General features: G+C 42.5%; 1 protein-coding gene across 7 annotated transcripts in view; it reads right to left on the bottom strand.

Moving 5' to 3' along the window:
• Positions 1–24,211, bottom strand: part of PCNX2 (pecanex 2) — a 357,339-nt gene that overhangs the window by 321,088 nt on the left and 12,040 nt on the right. For 5 of the 7 annotated variants that reach the window (XM_056567003.1, XM_056567002.1, XM_056566999.1 and 2 more), the window contains exons 3-5: positions 22,444–22,534; positions 12,921–12,957; positions 7,865–8,000 (exon numbers count right to left, since the gene is read on the bottom strand). In XM_056567003.1, coding sequence (XP_056422978.1) covers positions 7,865–8,000; positions 12,921–12,957; positions 22,444–22,534 — 264 coding nt within the window. Of the gene's footprint in view, positions 1–7,864; positions 8,001–10,768; positions 11,309–12,920; positions 12,958–22,443; positions 22,535–24,211 lie in introns of those variants that run through there. The other 2 variants (XM_056567005.1, XM_056567004.1) reach the window with 2 other exon arrangements.

Below are 24,211 nucleotides of genomic sequence, written 5' to 3'. Positions count from 1 at the left end.
TCAACAACAGAGACTCCGCTGGTGAAAATCTGCTGCGCGTAGCGCACGAAGACCCCTTCCCTTTTCAAACTTGCAGAAGGAGATCCGCTGCGAGTTTGAAAAAAATCCGCTTGTGTGAACGTGCCCTTAGGTTTTGTTCACACAGCAGAATTTCTGCACGAAATTCTGCATGAAAGTTCTTCAGTACATTCAGCAGAAAGGAATTGCCCATTCACTTTAATGGAATTCGTGCAGCGAAAATTCTGCAGCAGAAATTCTACTGTGTCAATGGGACAGCAGAATCCCGTTGAAGTGTATTGGCTATAAATTCATGCAGAATTTTCATGCTAAATTCCATGCAGAAATTCTACCATTGAACATAGCCTTAAGCCTTGAGTCCTGGTACTTAAAGGGGTACTCCGGTGAAAAAACTTTTTTTTTTATTAAGTGGTGCCAGAACATTAAACAGATTTGTAAATTACTTCTATTTACCGTATTTTTCGCCCTATAGGACGCACCGGCATATAAGACGCACCCAATTTTAAAGGTGCAAAATCTAGAAAAAAAAGATTCTGCACCCAACAGTGATCTTCAACCTGCGGACCTCCAGATGTTGCAAAACTACAACTGCCAGCATGCCTGGACAGCCGTTGGCTGTTCGGGCATGCTGGGAGTTGTAGTTTTGCAACATCTGGAGGTCCGCAGGTTGAAGACCACTGGATAGGAGGTAGTTCTCACGTGTCCCCGCGGCTCCGGACCCGTCACCGCTGCCCTGGATGTCGCTTCATCGCTGTCGCCGCGTCCCCATGGTGTCCCCAACGCTCAGGACGTCTTCTTCCCCGGGATCCACGCTCTCCATCGCCGTCATCACGTCAACGTCATCACGTCGCTACGCACGCCGCTCCTATTGGATGACGGGACGGCGTGCGTGACAACGTGATCACCGAGGAGGTAGGTAAGGTCCCTCTCGGTGTCCTGTAAGCTGTTCGGGATGCCGCAATTTCACCGCGGCGGTCCCGAACAGCCTGACTTTCGCTTCAGACGCGGCGGTCAGCTTTGATCGCTGTGTCTGAAGGGTTAATACAGGGAATCACCGTGATCGGTAATGTCCTGTATTAGCCGCGGGTCCCGGCCGTTGATGGCCGCAGGGACCGAGCCGATAGGTGTGTATTCGCCGTATAAGACGCACCAACTTTTCCCCCCCAGTTTTGAGGAAGAAAAAGTGCGTCTTATACGGCGAAAAATACGGTAAAAATCTTAACCCTTCCAGAACTTATCAGCTGCTGTATACTACAGATATACTACAGAGAAATTTGTTAAGTTCTTTCCAGTCTGACAGGAACTGTCCAGAGAAGGAGAGGTTTTCTATGGGGATATGCTTCTAATCTGCACAGTTCCTGACACGGACAGAGGTGTGTTTTCTCTGTAGTATACAGCAGCTGATGAGTAGTGGAAGACTCCAGATTTTGAAATAGAAGTAACTTACAAATCTGTTTAACTTTCTGGCACCAGTTGATTTTAAAACATTTGTTTTCCACTTGCTTCCACCTAGTTCCCCTTTAATAGAACACTAAAAGTTTGTGCGGATTCCCCACAGAATCCACATACATTCTGCACAAATCCTGCATGAAATTTGCAGAAATCAAGACTCAATGACATCAATGGGATTCGGCAGCCAAAGTCCAGAAAAATATATGACAAGACTTTTTTTGGAGTGCAAAATGCAGAATTCCAGCAGCGGAATTCCACATGCAGAAATTTTGCTTAGTGAATGACATAGCGGAATCTCATTAAAGTTAATGGGCAATAAACATAAGCGGAATTCCGTGCAGAAAACACATGCGGAATTCCGTGCATGGAATTCTGCATGAAAATTCTGCATGAATTTATAGCCAATACACTTTAAAAGGATTCCTCTGTCCCATTCCCACAGCAGAATTTCCGCTGCAGAAATCCCATTGAAGTGTATTGGCTATAAATTCATGCAGAACGCGACCTTAATGTTTGCTGATGGCTTTCTGTTTTGTAACCTGTCACCAGGGCCTATATATGTATTAAGTATTTTTTATTTTTATTGTCTAACAACATAAGGTCTAATTAAATTAGGAAATTATTGGTATTCTCTTTTCATTATCTAGGATACTGGCTAGCATGTTATAACACATACTTTTCTCAAATATACATTTAGGCAAAGTTTCTTCTTGTTTTTTTGTCCTGTGTTTTTTGGTTTGAAAAAAACGCAAGAAAAAATGCCTGAAAAAATGTTAGTGCAATATCCTGCGTCTGGCGTTTTTTCTGGCGTTTTTTATTTTGTGTGGAAATTGCACAAATACAGCGCTCGCATCTCTGCACTATACTCCAGCCAGTGATGTGATGTGAAACTCCAGCACTTCTCTCAATTTGATTTGAACTAAATATAGATCTGGTACAGCATAGTGGGCTCCAGAAGGAATCCCCATACAACAAATTCACATGACTCATTCATATTTTCCGCCCAGAGTGGGGATTGGCCGGATGGTTGCAGCCAATCACTGCTCTCAGACGGAAATATAAATGAGTGATTCACATCACTGGCCGGAATATAGTGCAGAGATGCGAGTGCTGTATAGAGCCGCTCCGCATCTCTGCTATATTATGAACAATCGCATTGGGTGTCAGGAGTGATACCCGCTGTGATCTGTCCTTAACTGCGGGTACTACTACTCCCATCATGGAGCACTCCCTGCTCCATGTTGGGAGCTGTAGTACCTCCAGTTAAGGAAATATCACATCGGATGTCACTCCTGACACCCGCTATGATCCTCCTGTATAATGTATAGCTGCGGCTGGCCATTCTTCTATGGTCCCCTGCACTGACGTATATATATATATATATATATATATATATATATATATATATATATTCATATTTCCCACAGAGAGTTGTAATTGGCTGGAACCCTCTGGCCAATCACAGCTCTCTGTGGGAAATATGAATAGGTGTGTATATACAGCAGTGCAGGGGACCTGTTACGCCGAGCGCTCCGGGTCCCCGCTCCTCCCCGGAGCGCTCACAGCGTTCTCCTATTCGCAGCGCCCCGGTCAGACCTGCCGACCGGGTGCGCTGCGATAATGTTCCCAGCCGGGATGCGATTCGCGATGCGGGACGTGCCCGCTCGCGATGCGCATCCCGACTCGCTTACCAGACCCGTTCCCCGTCTGTGCTGTGCTCCTTAGGGCGCGCGCCGGGTCTTTGGGATTTAAAGGGCCGGTGCGCCACTGATTGGCACATGAGGTTTTAATCAGTACCTTCACCTGTGCACTTCCCTACTTATACCTCACTTCCCCTGCACTCCCTTGCCGGATCTTGTTGCCATTGTGCCAGTGAAAGCGTTTCCTTGTGTGTTCCTAGCCTGTGTTCCAGACCTCCTGCCGTTGCCCCTGACTACGATCCTTGCTGCCTGCCCTGACCTTCTGCTACATCCGACCTTGCTCTTGTCTACTCCCTTGTACCGCGCTTATCTCAGCAGTCAGAGAGGTTGAGCCGTTGCCGGTGGATACGACCTGGTTGCTACCGCCGCTGCAAGACCATCCCGCTTTGCGGCGGGCTCTGGTGAATACCAGTAGCAACTTAGAACCGGTCCACCGACACGGTCCACGCCAATCCCTCTCTGGCACAGAGGATCCACCTCCAGCCAGCCGAATCGTGACAGGACCATAGAAGAGCAGCCGGCCGCATCTATACATTATACAGGAGGATCGCCACAGAACCCGGGGCAATCTGTCAATTAGTACAGGTAATACTACTCCCATCATGAAACAGTGTGTTCCATGCTGGGAGCAGTAGTACCACCTAAAAAATAAAGAATAAAAAGTGAAAAATGCACACACTACATTTTTATTATTGGAGGCTATATTTTTTGTGCCCCGCCCGCCCACATAAATTGATCCCTGTCTAAAATTAATAAAAATGTTGTTACAAAAAAGATACATTTCGTTAAAAACTATTTTTTCCATCACTACTGTATCTTTTTTATAATTTTTTTTATGGTACCCTACGAAATTTTTTTAAAAAGGTATCTCTATCATTTTTTTGGATTGCTAAAGTCCAAAAGAGAATAAAAACAGCCTGAAAAAACGCCAAAGTTAAAACCCACATGGCGTTTTTCTTGGCGTTTTTTACTCCCATAGACTTCTATGGGAGAAAAACGCAACAATTTCAGGGAAAAAAACGCCAGTGGCTCAACGTGCTGCGATTTTGCAAAACCACCAAGTAGCTGAAAAACACCAAAAAAGTGTGAAAAAACGGCAAAAGGATTTAAAAAACGCCAAACTGAAAAACGCCCAGTGGAAAAAGAATTTTGTGATTTCACATTGATTTACAGCTAACATCTGGCCACAGTGTTTTTAGGCCGAAAAAACGCCATGCGGCAGAATTGGCGTTTTTCTTGGCCTAAGGCCTAAGGCTTTTTTCCTGGCAGTTTTTGGAATACTGCCACTGCAGTTTTTGAGCCAAAGTCAGAAGTGGATCCATAAGGGAGGAGAAGTATAAGTCCTTCCTTTATATTTCCAATTCCTTTTGAATACATTTCTGGCTTTGGCAAAAAAACTGCAGTGGCAGTTTTCTAAAAACTGCCAGAAAAAAAAACAAGTGGATACTTAGCCTTAGGGTAAGGTCACATGTGCAGTATTTTGCTGAATATTTTCCTACCCATGGAAGTCAATAGGTAGCAAAATCAGCTGCAGAAAATATGCAGCAAAATAAGGAATGTGTGATTTTGTAATCTCATCACTCCTTTTACCATATTATGCGTGGCAAAACCAAAAAAAGTAAGTGGGGAATTTGAAACCACAATTCTGCAAATTTTGGAGGGTTTCGCTTTAACACTGTACACTTTACTGTAAATATGACATGCTTACTTTATTATGTGGGTCAATACAATAAATTGATACCTATGTTTAGATACTTTTCTAATATTATACTGCTTTAAAAAAAACTTTTTTTTTTTTTTACAAAATAAGTGTGTTAACCCTATTTTGACCACCTATAACTTTCTTATTTTTCCATATGCAGGCCTGCATGAGGGCTAATGTTTTGCACCGTGAGCTGTCATTTTCTTCTGTGTATACGTAACAAGAAAAAGGCAAAAGTTGGGCCGTTGGTGGCGCTGGTCCTGATGAAAAGAAAGCTCTGTAGACCCTTCTCAGTGTCTAAATGTGGTTTTATTAGCACAGAAAGCAACGCGTTTCTGGTCCGAACTGGACCCTTCGTCTGGCAGTGTGCATCTGCCCAGATGCACACTGCCAGACGAAGGGTCCAGTTCGGACCAGAAACGCGTTGCTTTCTGTGCTAATAAAACCACATTTAGACACTGAGAAGGGTCTACAGAGCTTTCTTTTCATCAGGACCAGCGCCACCAACGGCCCAACTTTTGCCTTTTTCTTGTTATTTACACTGCTGGGACATCACCTTTGCTCCAGAGGACCGTGGCTGCAGACCTGAGACATCACCTAAGGCTATCACAGATGTTGTGCTCTCAGCACAATGAAAATAGGTGAGTGTTACAACTTAAATTGTTTTCATCTCACCTATAAACATCCTTCACTAGGGGCGCATATCCCTGTTTTTTTCTTCTACTTTCTTCTGTGTATACGTGACTTTTTAATCGCTTTTTATAAAAACATTTTTTGGAATGTGTTGTGACAAAAAAAGGATTCACTGTACGGGATTATTAACATTATATTTTGATTGTCTGGACATCTATACCAAAAATGAATATAAATTATTTTTTGTACACTTTTTTGAGTAAAACGGGAAAAAGGGGCAATTTGAATTTTCATTGGGGAGGGGATTTTTCACAGGTTATTTTTTACTTTTTTTTATATTTATTATACACTTTTTAAGTCTAAATAAGGGTCAATTTATAGCAATCATTAGATTGCTAATACTGTTTAGGGCTATGCATATGCTAGAAGGCAGACCAGAGAAGAATACCCAGTCAGAGTGGCCTGAAGGAAGGTAAGGAGACCTCAGTCTGCCATTTTGGGTGATGGAATCCCTGCAGTCTGGGTGCTAACGATCTGATCAGCCATTAACCCCTTAACGACGCAGGACGTATATTTACGTCCTGCGCCGGCTCCCGCGATATGAAGCGGGATCGCGCCGCGATCCCGCATCATATCGCATCGGTCCCGACGCTAATCAACGGCCGGGACCCGCGGCTAATACCACACATTGCCGATCGCGGTGATGTGCGGTATTAACCCTTTAGAAGCGGCGGTCAAAGCTGACCGCCGCTTCTAAAGTGAAACTGAAAGTGACCCGGCTGCTCAGTCGGGCTGTTCGGGACCGCCGCGGTGAAATCGCGGCGTCCCGAACAGCTGACCGGACACCGGGAGGGCCCCTGCTCCGTGCCTGAGATCCAGGCAGGAGCAGTCAAGCGCCGATAACACTGATCACAGGCGTGTTAATACACGCCTGTGATCTGTGTAAGAAATCAGTGTGTGCAGTGTTATAGGTCCCTATGGGACCTATAACACTGCAAAAAAAAAAAAGTAAAAAAAAAGTGTTAATAAAGGTCATTTAACCCCTTCCCTAATAAAAGTTTGAATCACCCCCCTTTTCCCATAAAAAAAATAAAACAGTGTAAAAAAAAAAAAAAATAAACATATGTGGTATCGCGTGTGTAAATGTCCGAACTAGAAAAATATATCATTAATTAAGCCGTACGGTCAATGGCGTACGCGCAAAAAAATTCCAAAGTCCAAAAAAGCGTATTTTGGTCATTTTTTATACCATTAAAAATGAATAAAAAGTGATCAAAAAGTCCGATCAAAACAAAAATCATACCGATAAAAACTTCAGATAACGGCGCAAAAAATGAGTCCTCATACCGCCCTGTACATGGAAAAATAAAAAAGTTATAGGGGTCAGAAGATGACATTTTTAAACGTATAAATTTTCCTGCATGTAGTTATGATTTTTTCCAGAAGTGCGACAAAATCAAACCTATATAAGTAGGGTATCATTTTAACTGTATGGACCTACAGAATAATGATAAGGTGTAATTTTTACCGAAATATGCACTGCGTAGAAACGGAAGCCCCCAAAAGTTACAAAATTGCGTTTTTTTTCGATTTTGTCGCACAATGATTTTTTTTTCTGTTTCGCCGTGCATTTTTGGGTAAAATGACTAATGTCACTGCAAAGTAGAATTGGCGACGCAAAAAATAAGCCATAATATGGATTTTTAGGTGGAAAATTGAAAGGGTTATGATTTTTAAAACGTAAGGAGGAAAAAACGAAAGTGCAAAAGTCCTTAAGGGGTTAAAATCACTGCATTGCCTTAGATGCCGTGATCAGTGCTCCTGTGCTTGTTTCATGTATAGGACGTAAATGTTGCTCACTTTAACCCCTTAAGGACATCTACACAGGTGATCTGCACTGGTAGAAAGTATAATCACTGAACAGTAGCTGTTGGCTTTTGTGAGAAATGACGCCCCTCGCGTTGCATCCGATGTTGCCTCCAGCTCAGAATCATCAAACCCACCATGCTGCCTTGCACACACACTGCGGAATGTAACAAAGCACTTGAGGCAGAGGGATATCCTGAGCTATCACTTTGAGGAAAACGCTTTGTCCTAATAGTTTGTAGTATAATATCATGGAACTACTAAGTAGTAACACCAACTCCTCTAAACAGCTCCATTGGAAGGCTCGGCAGACTCGTCTCCCACCACTTTTAGGTGGTGTATGTGTTAAAGTCCATGCAACTTGTTGATAGATTTGTCGCACATACACCACCTCTAAACTTGTAAATACAGTATAAGCAGTGTGTACCAACACCAAGGTTGATTATCCTCCCCTGTAATGTTAACTGGTAAACCAAAATACTGTATTGCTTACTTTGGAAACTGATCAGGAGATGTCCAAATGTTTTGGTCAAAAGTGTTTAACTGATCCTTTTCCAGACAGCAGTTAGTTTTTTCTGATAGACGCTCACAACACATATTTTCTTTCACATCTTCTGCTGCACCAGCCTCTGCATATTTATAAAGTAAAGGAAAAATGTTACCATGCAATACCAATGTTCATATTTTTTCTTCTCAAAAGTGCACAACTGCTCCAAAAGAATCCATGGAAAACTACAAGCTTACAGTTCTTTTTTAGAATTTTGATAAATAAAATGTTTTAATTTTCCATGTACAAACCAGACTGGGATACTGTATTTGGGTGGTAAAGGTGGCAACCTAATATGTACACCATAGGTCCTCAGCACCATACGCAAAAAGAAAATAGATTCATGTGAAGGAGCTGCACAGGGGAATTTGAAAGAAAAAAAAATAATAATGATAATATTATTATGTGCAAAGTGCATGCAAGGGGCTTGTAGAGCTGTAAGTCTACAGCTGCAGAACATTTCCTGATGTCATTTAGGCTGTTTCTCTAGTAAAGCTAAGTAATATGCATCCATTCTTGTGATGTCCAAGACAGTTTTGATAAATCTGTCCAGTGCAAGGGTGGACTGACCCATCGGGCACTCAGGCAGTGCCCGAGGGCTCTGGTTCCTGGTGGGCGGGGGGGGGGGGGGGGGGGCTTTGGGGGTTGTAGTTGGTTAGTGATTAACTGAAACTTCCAGCATTTCCTGACACAGAGTGAATATAATGCATGACAGAAACGGACAAGCAGAGCACGCAGTCAGTAACACTGATCAATACTGTGCTGTAGAACAGCATTGTTCAGTGTTTTGCATGCTTCAAAGCTGGCGGGTCCCGACTGCTATCAGCAGTCAGGACCCAGGGTTAATGCGGGTACCGCCGATCAGGCCAATGCTCGCCATTAACCAAAAAAACGCAGCGATCAAAGTTGAATGTGGCATCTAAAACTAAAGTAAAAGTATCCCGGTAGCTCAGGGGAGCTGATCGAGACCATTGCAGTGAAACCGCTTTGTTCTTATCAGCTGAGAGGAAGACAGGAGAGCCCTTACCTGCTTCCTCACCGTCCAATCGGTCTTCTGATGCTCCAGCCCCCTATGGGGGCTAAAAACAAATATATATATATATATATATATATATATATATATATACACACAGGGTGGGCCATTTATATGGATACACCTTAATAAAATGGGAATGGTTGGTGATATTAACTTCCTGTTTGTGCCACATTAGTATATGTGAGGGGGAAACTTTTCAAGATGGGTGGTGACCATGGCGGCCATTTTGAAGTCGGCCATTTTGAATCCAACTTTAGTTTTTTCAATAGGAAGAGGGTCATCATCAAACTTATTGGGAATTTCACAAGAAAAACAATGATGTGCTTGGTTTTCATGTAACTTTATTCTTTCATGAGTTATTTACAAGTTTTGTTGGATTGTCAATGCAACCCTCTTCTCCCACTCTTCTCCCACACTGATCGCAACACCGCAGGAGAAATGCTAGCACAGGCTTCCAGTATCCGTAGTTTCAGGTGCTGCACATCTCGTATCTTCACAGCATAGACAATTGCCTTCAGATGACCCCAAAGATAAAAGTCTAATGGGGGTCAGATCGGGAGACCTTGGGGGCCATTCAACTGGCCCACGACGACCAATTCACTTTCCAGGAAACTGTTCATCTAGGAATGCTCGAACCTGACACCCATAATGTGGTGGTGCACCATCTTGCTGGAAAAACTCAGGGAACGTGCCAGCTTCAGTGCATAAAGAGGGAAACACATCATCATGTAGCAATTTCACATATCCAGTGGCCTTGAGGTTTCCATTGATGAAGAAAGATCCCACTATCTTTGTACCCCATATACCACACCATACCATACATTTTTGTGTTCCAACAGTCTTGGAGGGATCTATCCAATGTGGGTTAGTGTCAGACCAATAGCGGTGGTTTTGTGTGTTTGTTAACTTCACCATTCACATAAAAGTTTGCCTCATCACTGAACAAAATATTCTGTGTAAACTGAGGGTACTATTCCAATTTTTGTTTTGCCCATTTTGCAGCACCTGAAACTACGGATACTGGAAGCCTGTGCTAGCATTTCTCCTGCGGTTTTGCTATCAGTGTGTGAAGAGTGGGAGAAGAAGGTTGCATTGACAATCCAACACAATGGGCAGCACATTGACCACATTTTATAAGTGGTCAGAAACTTGTAAATAACTCATGAAAGAATGAAGTTACGTTAAAACCAAGCACATCATTGTTTTTCTTGTGAAATTCCCAATATGTTTGATGTGTCATATGACCCTCTTCCTATTGAAAAAACTAGTTGGATTAAAAATGGCCGACTTCAAAATGGCCGCCATGGTCACCACCCATCTTGAAAAGTTTCCCCCCTCACATATACTAATGTGCTACAAACAGGAAGTTAATATCACCAACCATTCCCATCTTATTAAGGTGTATCCATATAAATGGCCCACCCTGTGTGTGTGTATATATATATATATATATATATATATATATATATATATAAAGTGTTAAAAAAAAAGTGAATTCAATTTAAATTTAAATAAGGTTAGCTAAACCGCACGGTTGATAACGTACATGTAAAAAAAATACCAAAGTCCAACATTTAGCATTTTTGGTCACTTCATATACCATAAAAAAATTTTAAAAAGTGATCAAAAAGTCCCATCAAAACAAAAATGGTACCAATAAAAACTACAGACCACGGCGCAAAAAATGAGCCCTCATATAGCCCCATATGCAGAAAAATAAAAAAGTTATAGGGGTCAGAAGATCACAATTTTAAAAATACTAAATTTGATGCATGAAGATATAATTTTTAGTAGTAAAATAAAATAAAACCTACATAAATTGGGTATCCTTGTGACCATATGGACCTACAGAATAAAGATAAGGTGTAATTTTTAACGTGCACTGCAAAGAAATGTTAGCCCCTTAAAAGTTACAAACTGGTGCAAAAACAAAAATTAAGTGCTTAAGGTGAAAATGGGCTGAGTCCTTAAGGGGATATATACATATATAGATCATATATCATGTATTCTATATTTGTGTATAGAGCTCATTGTCCGCTTAAAGCACCTGGTCCCCGCATAGTCTATTGTAATGCCGCCAATGGTCTATGCACAGTCTAGTGTAATGTTGCCCCTGGTCCCTACACAGTCTAGTGCAATCATCACCCCCGGTCACAGTGCAGTAGAGTGTAAACGCCAGTATATAGCATAACTTGTATGTGGGTGGGGCATCTGTATAGATTTGGCTTACACATGGGTGGGCGCACGGGGGCCCCATGATCCTCTATTGCCCGGGGGCCCCATGAGTTGTCAGTCCACCCCTGGACCAGTGTCCAAATCCCCACCTGCTGCCATTTTCCTGCTGTACCCGTACTGTACCCCTTTCAATTCAATGAGCCAAACGGAGTCTTCTAGTGACTGTGGTCAAGTCAGTTTTCAACCGTATCTGGTATTTGGGCCGGACAGAAAACCGAGGTCTGCTGTAAATGTGGCTTAACACATTTGGGGAAAAATGTATGATTTGTGTTTGATGCATGATCCTTATAGGTCTGTTATACTTATTAATATAAACCTAATTCATAATTCGCCTAAAGTCAATAGGTATCAACACAATCCACTGTGGCTTTGTATTTATTTTACAACTGCAAATAAAAAATTCAAAGTGTGAACACACTCTTAATAATGGCAGCACACTATGGAGAGGAGTCAGCTATCCTATAAGCTCAAGAAGCACAAAAAATCTCCTAGTTCGGGTATGTTCACACAGGTGGGTTACTAACTTGTTTTCAGCTGGGGGTTTAAATTTTGCACCTACAGACCCATATAAGGGCTTGTTTTTTGCCCTTGCCCGACATTAACAGTGGGTCCTGGTTGCTGACAGCAATTAGGACCCACTGAGTATGAAGCGTGCTCAGCTCGCGAGCACACTTCAAACCCATGTAACGGGACCAGGGCATAGAGGTACTCCTGTGAAAATCATTTTTTTTTTTTTTAAATCAACTGGTGCCAGAACGTTAAACAGATTTGTAAATGACTTCTATTTCAAAATCTTAATCTTTCCAGTACATATCAGCTGCTGTATACTACAGAGGAAGTTCTTTTGTTTTCTGTCTGACCACATCTGCTCTCTGCTGACACTTCTGTCTGTCTCAGGAACTGTCCAGAGCAGGAGCAAATCCCCATAGCAAACCTCTCCTGCTCTTGACAGTTCCTGAAACAGACAGAGGTGTCAGCAGAGAACACTGTGGTCAGACAGAAAAGAAATTTAAAAAGAAAAGAACTTCCTATGTAGTATACAGCAGCTGATAAGTACTGGAAGAATTAAGATTTTTAAATAGAAGTAATTTACAAATCTGTTTAACGTTCTGACACCAGTTAATAAAAAAAAAATATATAAAAATCACCGGAGTACCCCTTTAAGTAGCAGGACTCAAGGGCGCACTGGTACGCCCTTAGTCCTTAACAGGTTAAGTCAATGAGGAAGGTCTTTTACATTGACCTTAATGGGGTCTGCTGCCAATTTTCTGTTGCGGAAATTTACAGTGGGAGATGCGCTCCTAACCCGCTCGTGTGAACGCATTCTTCAGGCTAGGTTTTCACACAGGTTTTTCTGTTGCTTTTTTTTTTTTTGAAAATTGTCTATAAATTTTCTTAGCGAAAGTCAGAAGTGGATCCATAAGGAAGGAGAAGTATAAGTCCTACTTTTTATATCTCCAGCTCCTTTTGAATACACTGGTTTGGCTCAAAAACTGCAGAGGCAGTTTTCAGAGAGAAAAAAAAATGCCAAGCAGAAACGCAGCCTAAGGCTGCAGTCACACACAGAAGGTTTATTTTTTTCTTTCATTGTTTTTAACTGCCACTGCATAGTTTGAGCCAAAACTAAGGGTACGTTCACATGTGCATATTTCTGCTGCAGATTTTGCTGCCCATTGACTTTAGAGTAATACAAAAAAATCTCCATAGTAGGATTAAGAGAGCAGTAAAAACCTTTGACCTCTGTATGGTTATCCGGTGTCTGTATTACCTAAAATGTAGAAAGAAACAGTATCATAAAAATAGTAATATCTTAATCAGAATTTACAAGAATACATTGAAGAGTATATTCACATTTAGTATATCTGCTGTATGAGACTTCTGCACCTCCATAAAATAGAATGGGGTTGATTTTGCATATATATAGATATATATATATATATATATATATACATACACAGTGGGGATCAAAAGTTTTGGGCACCCCAGGTAAAAAATTGAATTAATGTGCATAAAGAAGCCAAGGAAAGAAGGAAAAATCTCCAAAAGGCATCAAATTACAGATTAGACATTCTTATAATATGTCAACAAAAGTTAGATTTTATTTCCATCATTTACACTTTCAAAATAACAGAAAACAAAAAAATGGTGTCTGTAAAAGTTTTGGCACCCTGCAGAGTTAATATCTTGTACTGCCCCCTTTGGCAAGTATCACAGCTTGTAAACACTTTTTGTAACCAGCCAAGAGTCTTTCAATTCTTGTTTGAGGTATCTTTGCCCATTTTTCCTTACAAAAGTCTTCCAGTTCTTTGAGATTTCTGGGCTGTCTGTCACACACTGCTCTTTTAAGGTCTATCTATAGATTTTCAATTATGTTGAGGTTAGGAGATTGTGAAGGCCATGGCAAAATCTTCAGTTTACGCCTCTTGATGTAATCCCCCGTGGATTTTGATGTGTTTTTAGGATCATTATCCTTTTGTAGAGGCCATCCTCTCTTTAACTTCAGCTTTTTCACAGATGACATCAAGTTAGCATCCAAAATTTGCTGAAATATTATTGAATCCATTTTTCCTTCTACCCGTGAGATATTCCCTGTGCCACTGGCTGCAATACAACCCCAAAGCATGATTGATCCACCCCCCTGCTTAACATTTGGATAGAGGTTCTTTTAATTAAATTCTGTTCCACTTCTCCAAACGTACCTTTGCCCATTCCGGCCAAAAAGTTAAATTTCAACCTCATCGGTCAACAGAACTTGTTTCTAAAATGCATCAGGCTTGTCTATATGTTCATTTGCAAAGTTCAAATGCTGATTTTTGTGGTGAGGACGTAGAAGAGGTTTTCTTCTGATGACTTCCATGAAGACCATATTTGTACAAGTATCTCTTTATAGTGGAATAGTGTACCACAACTCCAGTGTCTGCCAGATCTTTCTGTAGGGAATGTGCAGTAAAAGTGGGTTTTGAATAGTTTTTCTCACAATCCTGCGAGCTGTTTTGTCTGATATTTTTCTTGGTCTTCCAGATCTTGCTTTAACTTCCACTGTTCCTGATGACTGCCATTTTTTAATTACATTCCGAACAGAGGATATTGACAACTGAAAACGTTTAGCTATCTTATAGCCTTCTCCAGCTTTGTGAGCATCAACTATTTTCAGTTTCAGATTTCTAGACAACTGCTTAGAAGAACCCATGGTGCTGATTGTTGTGGCAAGGTCAGATGAGTCTGGGCATTTAAAACCTTTGAGATTGACATCACCTGATCTTCCCAGATGATGATTAAGAACAATCCATGACACTGGCAGGTCTCAGCTTTTCAAAGGGGGCAGTGCATGCTATAAATTCTGCAGGGTGCCCAAACTTTTGTAGATGCCATTTTTTAGTTTTCTGTTATTTTGAAAGTGTAAATGATGGAAATAAAATTTTAACTTTTGTTGATATATTATAAGAATGTCTAATCTGTAATTAGATGCCTTTTGGAGATTTTTCCCTCTTTCCTTTGCTTCTTTATGCACATTAATGCAAATTTTTCCCTGGGGAGACCAAACTTTTGATCCAATTCGAGGGGGGCTCCCCTCTTCCTCAGATGATCTGAAGAAGAGGGGAGCCCCCCTCAAAACGCGTCATCCACACTTTTATTATTTTTATATTTAAGCAATAAAGCTTTAATTTTACTTGAGATCTACTCTTAGCCTTCTTTCTCCCATACTGATGACCGAACGGGCAGCACCAGGACAACAAAGGTCTTTTTTCTTGCAACAGGACCTATTAATTTAGGGCTCCATATGTCAAGTGTGGAATGTGGGTTTGAAACCAACATTGGACAGTTAACCCTTAAGGATAAAGATGCTAATTGTTTATATGCAATAGCACCCCCTAGCGTATGGGTAGTTGACGTTGCACCAACAGGAAAGGCATTATGGGTGATATGCTCAATGCACTCTGGGTAATATAGTGATGTCATAGTCATTACCATATGTACACGCCCAACCTACATTCATTGGGGAATTCCAATTCAGGGAGGTGTGTCTAACTAATTAAAAAGTCTGGTAAACCAGATGTTAGGGACAGTGGAACACAAAGACACAAAGGAAAGAGTTCCAACAAGGTGGAAAAGCCATGTGAGATCACAGCAAGCCGGACTGATCACACGGTTACAGACCAATGGCTATCCATGATGATGAGATGGATCGTTCAATTTTCCTAAGAGCCGAAGTGAGGTTCTTACATTGACTTGGTAAGAGACACAAAAATGGTATTCCATTTAATTAAGACCAATTTGGATAATGTGAATGGAATTATACCATTTAGATTGGCAAATAAATTAAATAAAATTATTAATTACCTCCATATTGAGATTATAGTTTTAGGATATTGTGAGACTTCATTCTAACTGCAGAAGAATCAGGACTCATAATCTATCAAAGTATTAAAATACTGCTTATACATATTGATAGAATTCCTACTCGCCAAACTAAGTGTTATAAATATATTTTCCACACAGGAAACTTGTTTCAAGTTCTTCCTCCTAAAATATAGTCTAGCGAGATCATAAAACTCTGCTATTTGTCTTAATGTGTTACCAAGATCATGTATAGAAAATAGTCCAGAATGGGGCAGAAGTATAATACATTTATTCCATGTTTATATCCTTAGATGGATTTCCCCATTCATGGAGTCATGTGATTTTTAGTTGAATAGAAGGGGGCGTGGAGTGTATTTAGCATTCCATATTGAGATGTCTATGATTAGATATTGCCCATCTGGATAGCATGAGTTTTCTCTGGATAGAGTGATATGTAACCTTTTTATTGTATGATATCCTAACCTAGTAGCTTTTGTTTGATTGTAACAAGTTACTTACTATTCACATGTATTGTTCTACTATATATAGTGAATTAACAAGCTTGCACTGTTTACTAAAATATCTAATTGATATTATTTTGCATATATAATTGTGTTTATTACTCATTTATGTTTATATTCTTATAACCAATAAATTTGCATACTTTTATAATACCTGTGTATTATTGTATATTGCAAAACTACATCCTTAAGCTTTAATGTCATCCCGTCATAAAAATAACTTCCTGATATCTGAGGAAATAAATCGGACTCAGATGAATTGTATTCATTGGCTTTATCTACAATTCACCAGGTCATAATTTTGATATTTTTCATAATTTTCAAAATGTTTAATTTTTATAATTAATATTTTTATGACCATAATTCATAATTGAGTTATTACCGCTCGACACGGCAGGAAACACCATCAACCCATCTTCTAATGGCGCCAGACACCAGGACTGCTGTCGCAGATGCAAGAGACAAAGGATGTGTGTGGGAAAGGAAACATGCAGACGCAGCCTGACAGGCAGGTACAGTCTGGCTATCTGGCATAGGGACAATTGCCACACCGGGTGTTACAGTCAGAACCACACACAGAAAGTGGGTTACCAGCCTTCAGCCGAGAGAGCGGCAGTCATGTAGAGAGGGATCTGGTAATGGAAGGAACCCTGCAAACCTGTATATGGTGTATTGTATAGGGCCCATTGAGCAACATGGGGAGACTCATTCGGAACTGCACCTTGGCAGTGGCTTACCTGAACTTCCGTCCACGGTGTGGGAAATGTATGGTCGTAACTCGACATAGTAGTAGACCATGCAGACTAGTCTGGCTGACTAGTATAGAATTCCTGAATGCTCAGGGTCACTCCCTCGAACCCCCACAGAAAGTGGGGTATTGGAGCGCGACCTAACTAATGGGCAACCTGGCGGTGTAAGAGACCCAGCAGATTAAAGTCTGGCTGACTGGCATCAGTACCTGCAGGGACCCTCATCTAGAGTCCTTTCACCAGCAGTGAAGAACGGGAACCCCGACCATACCCGTGGCAGCCCAGAGATGGGAGACCAACAGCGATGGAGACTGTGCAGACAACAGTCTGGCAAAAAGGGGAAGACAGCCAGATAGGCAGACCACTATCTGGCTTACTGGTATGGGTCCATATTATCCAATGGGTCACTCCTTCGGACAGCTCGCACAGCAGTGGGGTACCAGAACTCCAGCCACAGATACAGCAGCTGCGTGATGAGTGGCAGGTAGTGGAGGAAACCATGCAGACCACTGTCTGGCTTACTGGTATGGGTCTATAGTAGACAACGGGTCACTCCGTCGGACACCTAGCATCAGCAGTGGGGTACCAGAGTGCCAGCCGCGGATGCGGCAGACGAGAGATGAGTGACAGGCGAGACTACTGTCGGACCAATTCATGTCCACGCAGGGACACTTCCACGGAGACCTCACACTAGACAGGAGGATCTGGAGCACTAGCTGCGGATGCGGCAGTCTGTGGAGGAGGAAATCATATTGTATGACACTCCAGAACAACCCATGATTGGTGACCGGCAGACCTGACAGATCGTCCTCAGCGTCCGCTAGGAATGCAAAAAACTTGCAAGGGCAACCGACCAGTGACTTGCCTCGGTAGGGAGGGACTGGAATTCGGCCGTGGGCATGACATGGCATGGCACTCAATGACAGTTCATGAATATATCCCCTACAGTTTCCAAGGGATTGAGAAATCCTTAGCAATAACCTGCCACGTCGGTGTGCATATATTCCTGACAGAGTGAGAACCCTGCAGAAAATAGATATGCCAGAGGCATACCTCAACTGACAATGTAAATAGCCTAAAGCAGGCCACCATATAGGGGGACTGAAGGAATAAAGCGGCCCCTGATTCGGTCCCCAGAAAAAGGACCCTGCAGATATTAAAGTGATAAAAACAGAACTGGTAGGAAGATGCGTCCGTCTCCTCCGCCAACCAGCCGCATAGATGGGGCACCCTAAAAACAAATGTATCTAACAAAAACAAGTGTACACACAAGTATACAAACAAAATAACAGAGATCTTAATAAGTAATAAATAATCTAAGAATTTTAGTATGTGGTAAGGGGGATATCCCTTGAAGCACAATGAAGCAGATACTTTGAATTCTTGGCAAGCTTTGTGGCCATGGTGATATGGGGAGAAGTAAAAGCTATAAAATACAAACTGCATTGCCTATGGATCTTTGCACTGAATGTTGCTAAGGGTACCAGCGCCATCATCAAGTGCATTCTTGCTTGCCACAGATTATGAGCATTTTCTTAAAAAAACAGAAACGTACCGGAGGGCAAGAACAGGACCCACTTTATTCATTGATACAAGGCATATAAAAGTGTTGTGACTGGTGGAACTCTCCAAGGTGAACACAATCACATGGGTTTGGGGGTGCTCATCCCCTATACTGTTGTGTTCCCACCAATGAAGCGCTTCTTGTTTTTTCTTTTCCTCTATTTTGACTGAAGCACAATGGGGAAGAATTATTAGATTTTGTTAAGAGAAACAGTGATGCAGTTGTCCAATGTCTTGGATGTTTATACTAGGCTTTAAAGGAGTGAAAAACGAAGTGAACAACAAATAACATGTCAGCAGCAATACGGGAAAATTATAAAATGCAAGCCACACAACCATCCATAGTTTCAGTGATTAAAATAGTAATTGCCACAGGGATGCCACTAAGGGGTGTTAACAACTTGCAGATATACAGAATTTGGTGTACAGGCAGCCATACTTTTGAGTTCCAAAAAAAAAAAATGTACCAAACAAAGTCACTACTAGACTATGTTTAGTCTATTAAAATCAATGGATCTGGTCACAGTATATGTCAGCATACCATTATGTACCACTAATGTCTGTCATTTTTAGATCTGAACATAGCCTAAATCTGTACTAAGTGAGCCCCCTATATTTCTGATATAGATGCAAGTGTGGTAACCCAGTACAGAGTCATGTATTCCTCTGTATTTCTGCCCATCCTGCCTGGCAGATCCAGCTCAATGTCCGTCATGAGTCCCCTCTCCCTAGAACTCTCTTTATTATATTAAGGAATGTATTACTAATGTGTTGTTATACCAGCGTTAATATAATGTATTTTATATGTATTTTATATGTATTTTATATGTATTTTATATGCACTTAAATCTGTGTTACTAAGGACCTTTGTTGTCAAGGGGAGTATGCAAGGTGAACAGGTGGCTTCTCGTGACCAATGGAATATCTATAAACTGCCCCCCCCCCCCCCTTATATAGTGAGGTCAGGGTTCAGCTAGTTTGTATTGAGATTCTGCTGAGGTACAGTGAAGTGAGGATAAGAGTAGTCTGTGTGATCCTGAAGGAGGCCTAAGGCCTAGTCCTGCAACTACGCTTTAAATGCAAGTTAACCCCTGCACCTGTAGTGAAAGTCAAAGCTGCAAGGTAGGAACTAGACCAGTGGGAAAACCACAGAAGTCCAAGTCCAGTCAAGATATTCAAGTCTGTCAATTACTTAATTCAAGCGTGGCTGCCTCAGTCAAGTCAATTACAACTACAAGTCCCAGCAAGCCAATAAGCCTCCCTAAGTTCACCCTGCATCTCCTTGGTGCTGAACTGAGCTGTATAGACTGTAACACCTTGTCAGCCTCAGTAAACAGCCATTGTTCCATAACCTTGTGTCGGAGTGATTATTTGCCCCGTGCCTGGCCTTGGAATAATCGGCTATACAACGGGTGGTGAAATAGGTAAACCACGCCCTGGTGTCACGATCACAAAGGGTTAATAGCATCTGCCCTTCCATACCCATCACCACACAAGCGAGGTAACTTAGTAGACTTTTTTGATATATCCCTCATATCCTATATTACCTGTCCAGAGCACTTTATAAATGCTCCCTCATGTTGTATATATGTAAATGTATGCAATTGCAGTCTAATTGATTTATAGTAGTGCTGTTCTGGTTGGCATATGTATGATATCAATTCTTTCATATCAATTGTTTTGTTTTTAGATGGTTTGAAATAAAGATTTATATATTTTACTATAGTGGTGTGTGGTTTAGTACGACTAATTTCTCTGGTACAGAAACAAGAGATTTAACTGTTAAAAAATGTAAAAAGTCTTTCAGAGCGATGTAGCCCCTTGAAATTAAGATATTGGTGCGTGATCACAGAATCATCAAATGTTTTGTTGCAAATAGTCACCAGGGTCACAAGAAATGTGCTGAGAAAAAAAATGCTAATTAACTGGATACGTTTTCAAAATTGAAATTGAAAGAATCAAAACCTTCCAGGAATCCATTATTCTCCAGTGCTGTCAAATTCTAGAACTGCAACCTGCAACCTGGATTACACCTTTAAAACTTAGCCCTTTAAAAAGTAATGAGGAAGGAATTACAGAGAGCGATGAGGAAAAAGGGAATATAGCAAACATTTTTCTCCACTGTATTCACAGAGTAAAATTAAATGGGATAAGGTTAACTCCCTATTACTTGTCACCTGTCTAACCCAGGAAGCTGCCTAAAAAAAATTGAAATAGACAAAGCACCAGGTTGAAATGGCAATCACCCGTGTGTTCTAAGGAGTTAAATAATGTAATAGACAGACCCCTATATCTAATATTCAAGGACTCTATAGTGATAGGGTCTGTTCCCCAGGACTGGCGCATAACAAATGTGGTGCCAATATTCAAAAAGGGGTTAAAAGGGGTTTAAAAAAGCTGGAATTATACATAGTTTAGCCTCAATTGTATGTAAATTGTTTGAGGGTTTTCTAAGAGATGTTATATTGGAGTATGTCATTGAGAATACATGTATGACTCCATATCAGCATGGGTTTATGAGGGATCGGTCCTATTAAACCAACCTGCTTACCTTTCATGAGAAGGTGAGCTTAAGACTGGATCAGGGTGAATCAATAGATTTCTTCAAATAATTGAATACTGTGCCACATAAAAGGTTGGTACATTAAATGAGAATGCTTGGGCTGGATTCTTTACTGTAAGAGCAGCAAGACTATGGAGCTCTCTCTCAAGTTCAAAATGGGCCTGGACACATTTCTGGTTAGTAACATTACAGGTTATGGATCCTAGGTTTATAGGGACAGAACACTTATCCAGAGACAGAGATGGGTTGTTAAACGTGGTAATATTATGTTTGGAGAGGAGATATCTTAAGGGTGATCTGATCACAATGTACAGAGAGCTTTCTAGTGATCCTTTTATACCTATGCCGGTAAATATGACAAGGGGGCATCCTCTATATTGAGAGAAAAGAAGGTTTCACTATCATCAAATTTACTGCAAGAGCAGTGAGACAATGGAACTCTCTGTCACATGATGTTGTGATAGCTGACTTAACAAACAAGTTAGAGGTGTTTGGGGGGGGGTCTGGATTTTTTTTATGGAAAAGTACTATATTACAAGTTATGGATCCTAGATGTATGGGGATAAAACATAGATCCAGGGATTTATTCTGGCTGCCATAAGCCTCAACACAGTTGGGACACAGTAGGGATAGAGGTGGAACTTGGAAAGGTTACTATATAATTCTATATGATTTAGATCAAAATATATTATTTGTAACACTCACAGAGGTAGTAGATCCGCTGTATCTGTGTGATGATGGCTTTGGTTGTGTCAGGGAGCGGAGTCTAAGGTGCCGCTGGTTTCCACCAGAGCCCGCCGCAAAGCGGGAAGGACTTGCTGGTGGCGGGCAGGACCCAGGTAGCTACCCCTGACACAACTCGTCCACACAGGCTGCTGACAAGATACATGGCACAAGAGGGATCTGGCAACTCGTAGTCAGGATAGCAGAAGGTCAGGGCAGGTGGCAAAGGTGCGTGGTCAGGAACGTAGCAGGAGGTCAATAGGCAGGCGGCACAGGAGCATGGTCAGTACACGGAACAGAAGGTCAGAACACTGGCAGGGCAAAGCACTGGAATGCTTTCTCTAGGGGCTCAGAACACACAAACATCCGGCAAGAGGTAGAGGGAGGTGCAAAAACTTATAAGGAAGGGACAGGTGTAATTACTAATTAAGGGTGCACTGGTCCTTTAAATCTCAGAGCTCCGGCATGCGCGCACCCTAGGAGGTGGGGGCGTGTGCGCCAGAGAACAGGGGCAGCGGGGAAGTCATCAGGAGCAGACGGTAAGTGACGACCCGAGATCCGCATGGGGCACGTCCCGCGATGCGAATCTTGGGCCCGCTGGAGGAAGAAGGAAGAGAAAGATCAGAGCACTCAGTGCAACATTATTATTGAAGGATGTGATTATACCATCATTGTATTATCTACACAATTACCTGAGATATTTTAGAGATGGGTCACATGTGATAAATAAAACTTGATGCTGTATTAAAAAGAGCCACAAACTGAAAATCTATAATGCAACAAAACATACGCACCACTGAATCTGAAGAAACATTTCTACGGAGATCTTGATGGCTTTGCTGGATATCCTGGGTTTTTAGGTCTTTAAGAGTATCCTCTTTCATGCTACATACAAAACCAAAAACAATGTAAATAGAACTATTCATGAAAACCTGCCTGTGAACAACACTGTCATGACTACAATATGTAAAGAGAGAAAAGTAGTGGCACAAACGTACTACCTATAGCTAGATCAGCTAGAGCTGACAAGCGGAAACCACAAGCAATGCTGGTGTGATTTATGGTATTTTTACATGCAAAGGGGTATATTTATCAAAACCTGTGCAGTGGAAAAGTGGAACAGTTTCCCATAGCAACCAATCAGTGTCACGATGCCGGCTGGCAGGTAGTGGATCCTCTGTGCCAGAGAGGGATGGCGAGGACCGCGCTAGTGGACCGGTTCTAAGCCACTACAGGTTTTCACCAGAGCCCGCCGCAAAGCGGGATGGTCTTGCTGCGGCGGTAGTGACCAGGTCGTATCCACTAGCAACGGCTCACCTCTCTGGCTGCTGAAGATACTGAAGATAGGCGAGGTACAAGGGAGTAGGCAGTAGCAAGGTCGGACGTAGCAGAAGGTCGGGGGCAGGCGGCAAGGTTCGTAGTCAGGGGAGATAGCAAAAGAACTGGTACACAGGCTATTAAACACACAATACGCTTTCACAAGGCACAAGGGCAACAAGATCCGGCAAGGGAGTGCAAGGGAGGAGACTAGATATAACCAGGGAACAGGTGGGAACCAATTAAGCTAATTGGGCCAGGCACCAATCATTGGTGCACTGGCCCTTTAAGTCTCAGGGAGCTGGCGCGCGCGCGCCCTAGAGAGCGGAGCCGCGCGCGCCAGCACATGACCGCAGGAGACGGGAACGGGTAAGTGACCTGGGATGCGATTCGCGAGCGGGCGCGTCCCGCTGTGCGAATCGCATCCCCAACGGCCATGGCAGAGCAGCGCTCCCGGTCAGCGCTGACCGGGGAGCTGCAGGGAGAAAGACGCCGTGAGCGCTCCGGGGAGGAGCGGGGACCCGGAGCGCTAGGCGTAACAGTACCCCCCCCCTTAGGTCTCCCCTTCTCTTTATCGGGTAACTGCCTCCCCTGGGATGAGGACACCGGGAAAGGATGGAGGGATTCCTCAACGGCAGGCAGAACCGCAGGAGTAGGAATGGGGAGAGAGGGCAGAGGGCGAGACCTGGCACGGGGCAGTGTGACACCAGGACGAGGGCCATGAGGGGACACAGAAGCTTGCCTGATGGAACTGGGAGGGGGGGAGGGGCATTTCCTGTGGCAGGCAGAGTCCTTAATGACCTTAGGGGGACCGGATACAGGAGGAACCACAGAGTTACGGCAAGGGTTACTGGGAACCGGTTTTAGACAGTTCTTGGCACAAGAGGACCCCCAACTCTTGATCTCCCCAGTGGACCAATCCAGGGTTGGGGAATGAAGTTGAAGCCAGGGAAGTCCAAGGAGAATTTCCGAGGTGCAATTGGGGAGGACCAAAAGTTCAATCCTCTCGTGATGAGATCCGATGCTCATAAGAAGGGGCTCCGTGCGGAAACGTATGGTACAGTCCAACCTGGCTCCGTTGACCGCGGAAATGTGGAGTGGCTTGACAAGACGGGTCACCGGAATACGGAATTTATTCACAAAGGACTCCCGAATAAAATTCCCAGAAGCTCCAGAGTCCAGACAGGCCTCGGCTGAGAGGGGAGAGCTGGCTGAAGTGGAAATCCGAACAGGTACCGTGAGACG

This window comes from Hyla sarda, chromosome 3 (genome assembly GCF_029499605.1).
Source record: "Hyla sarda isolate aHylSar1 chromosome 3, aHylSar1.hap1, whole genome shotgun sequence".
Taxonomy (NCBI): domain Eukaryota; kingdom Metazoa; phylum Chordata; class Amphibia; order Anura; family Hylidae; genus Hyla; species Hyla sarda.
The sequence above is the reverse complement of the archived record's forward strand: the minus strand, read 5'-3'. Positions and strand labels throughout refer to the sequence as shown.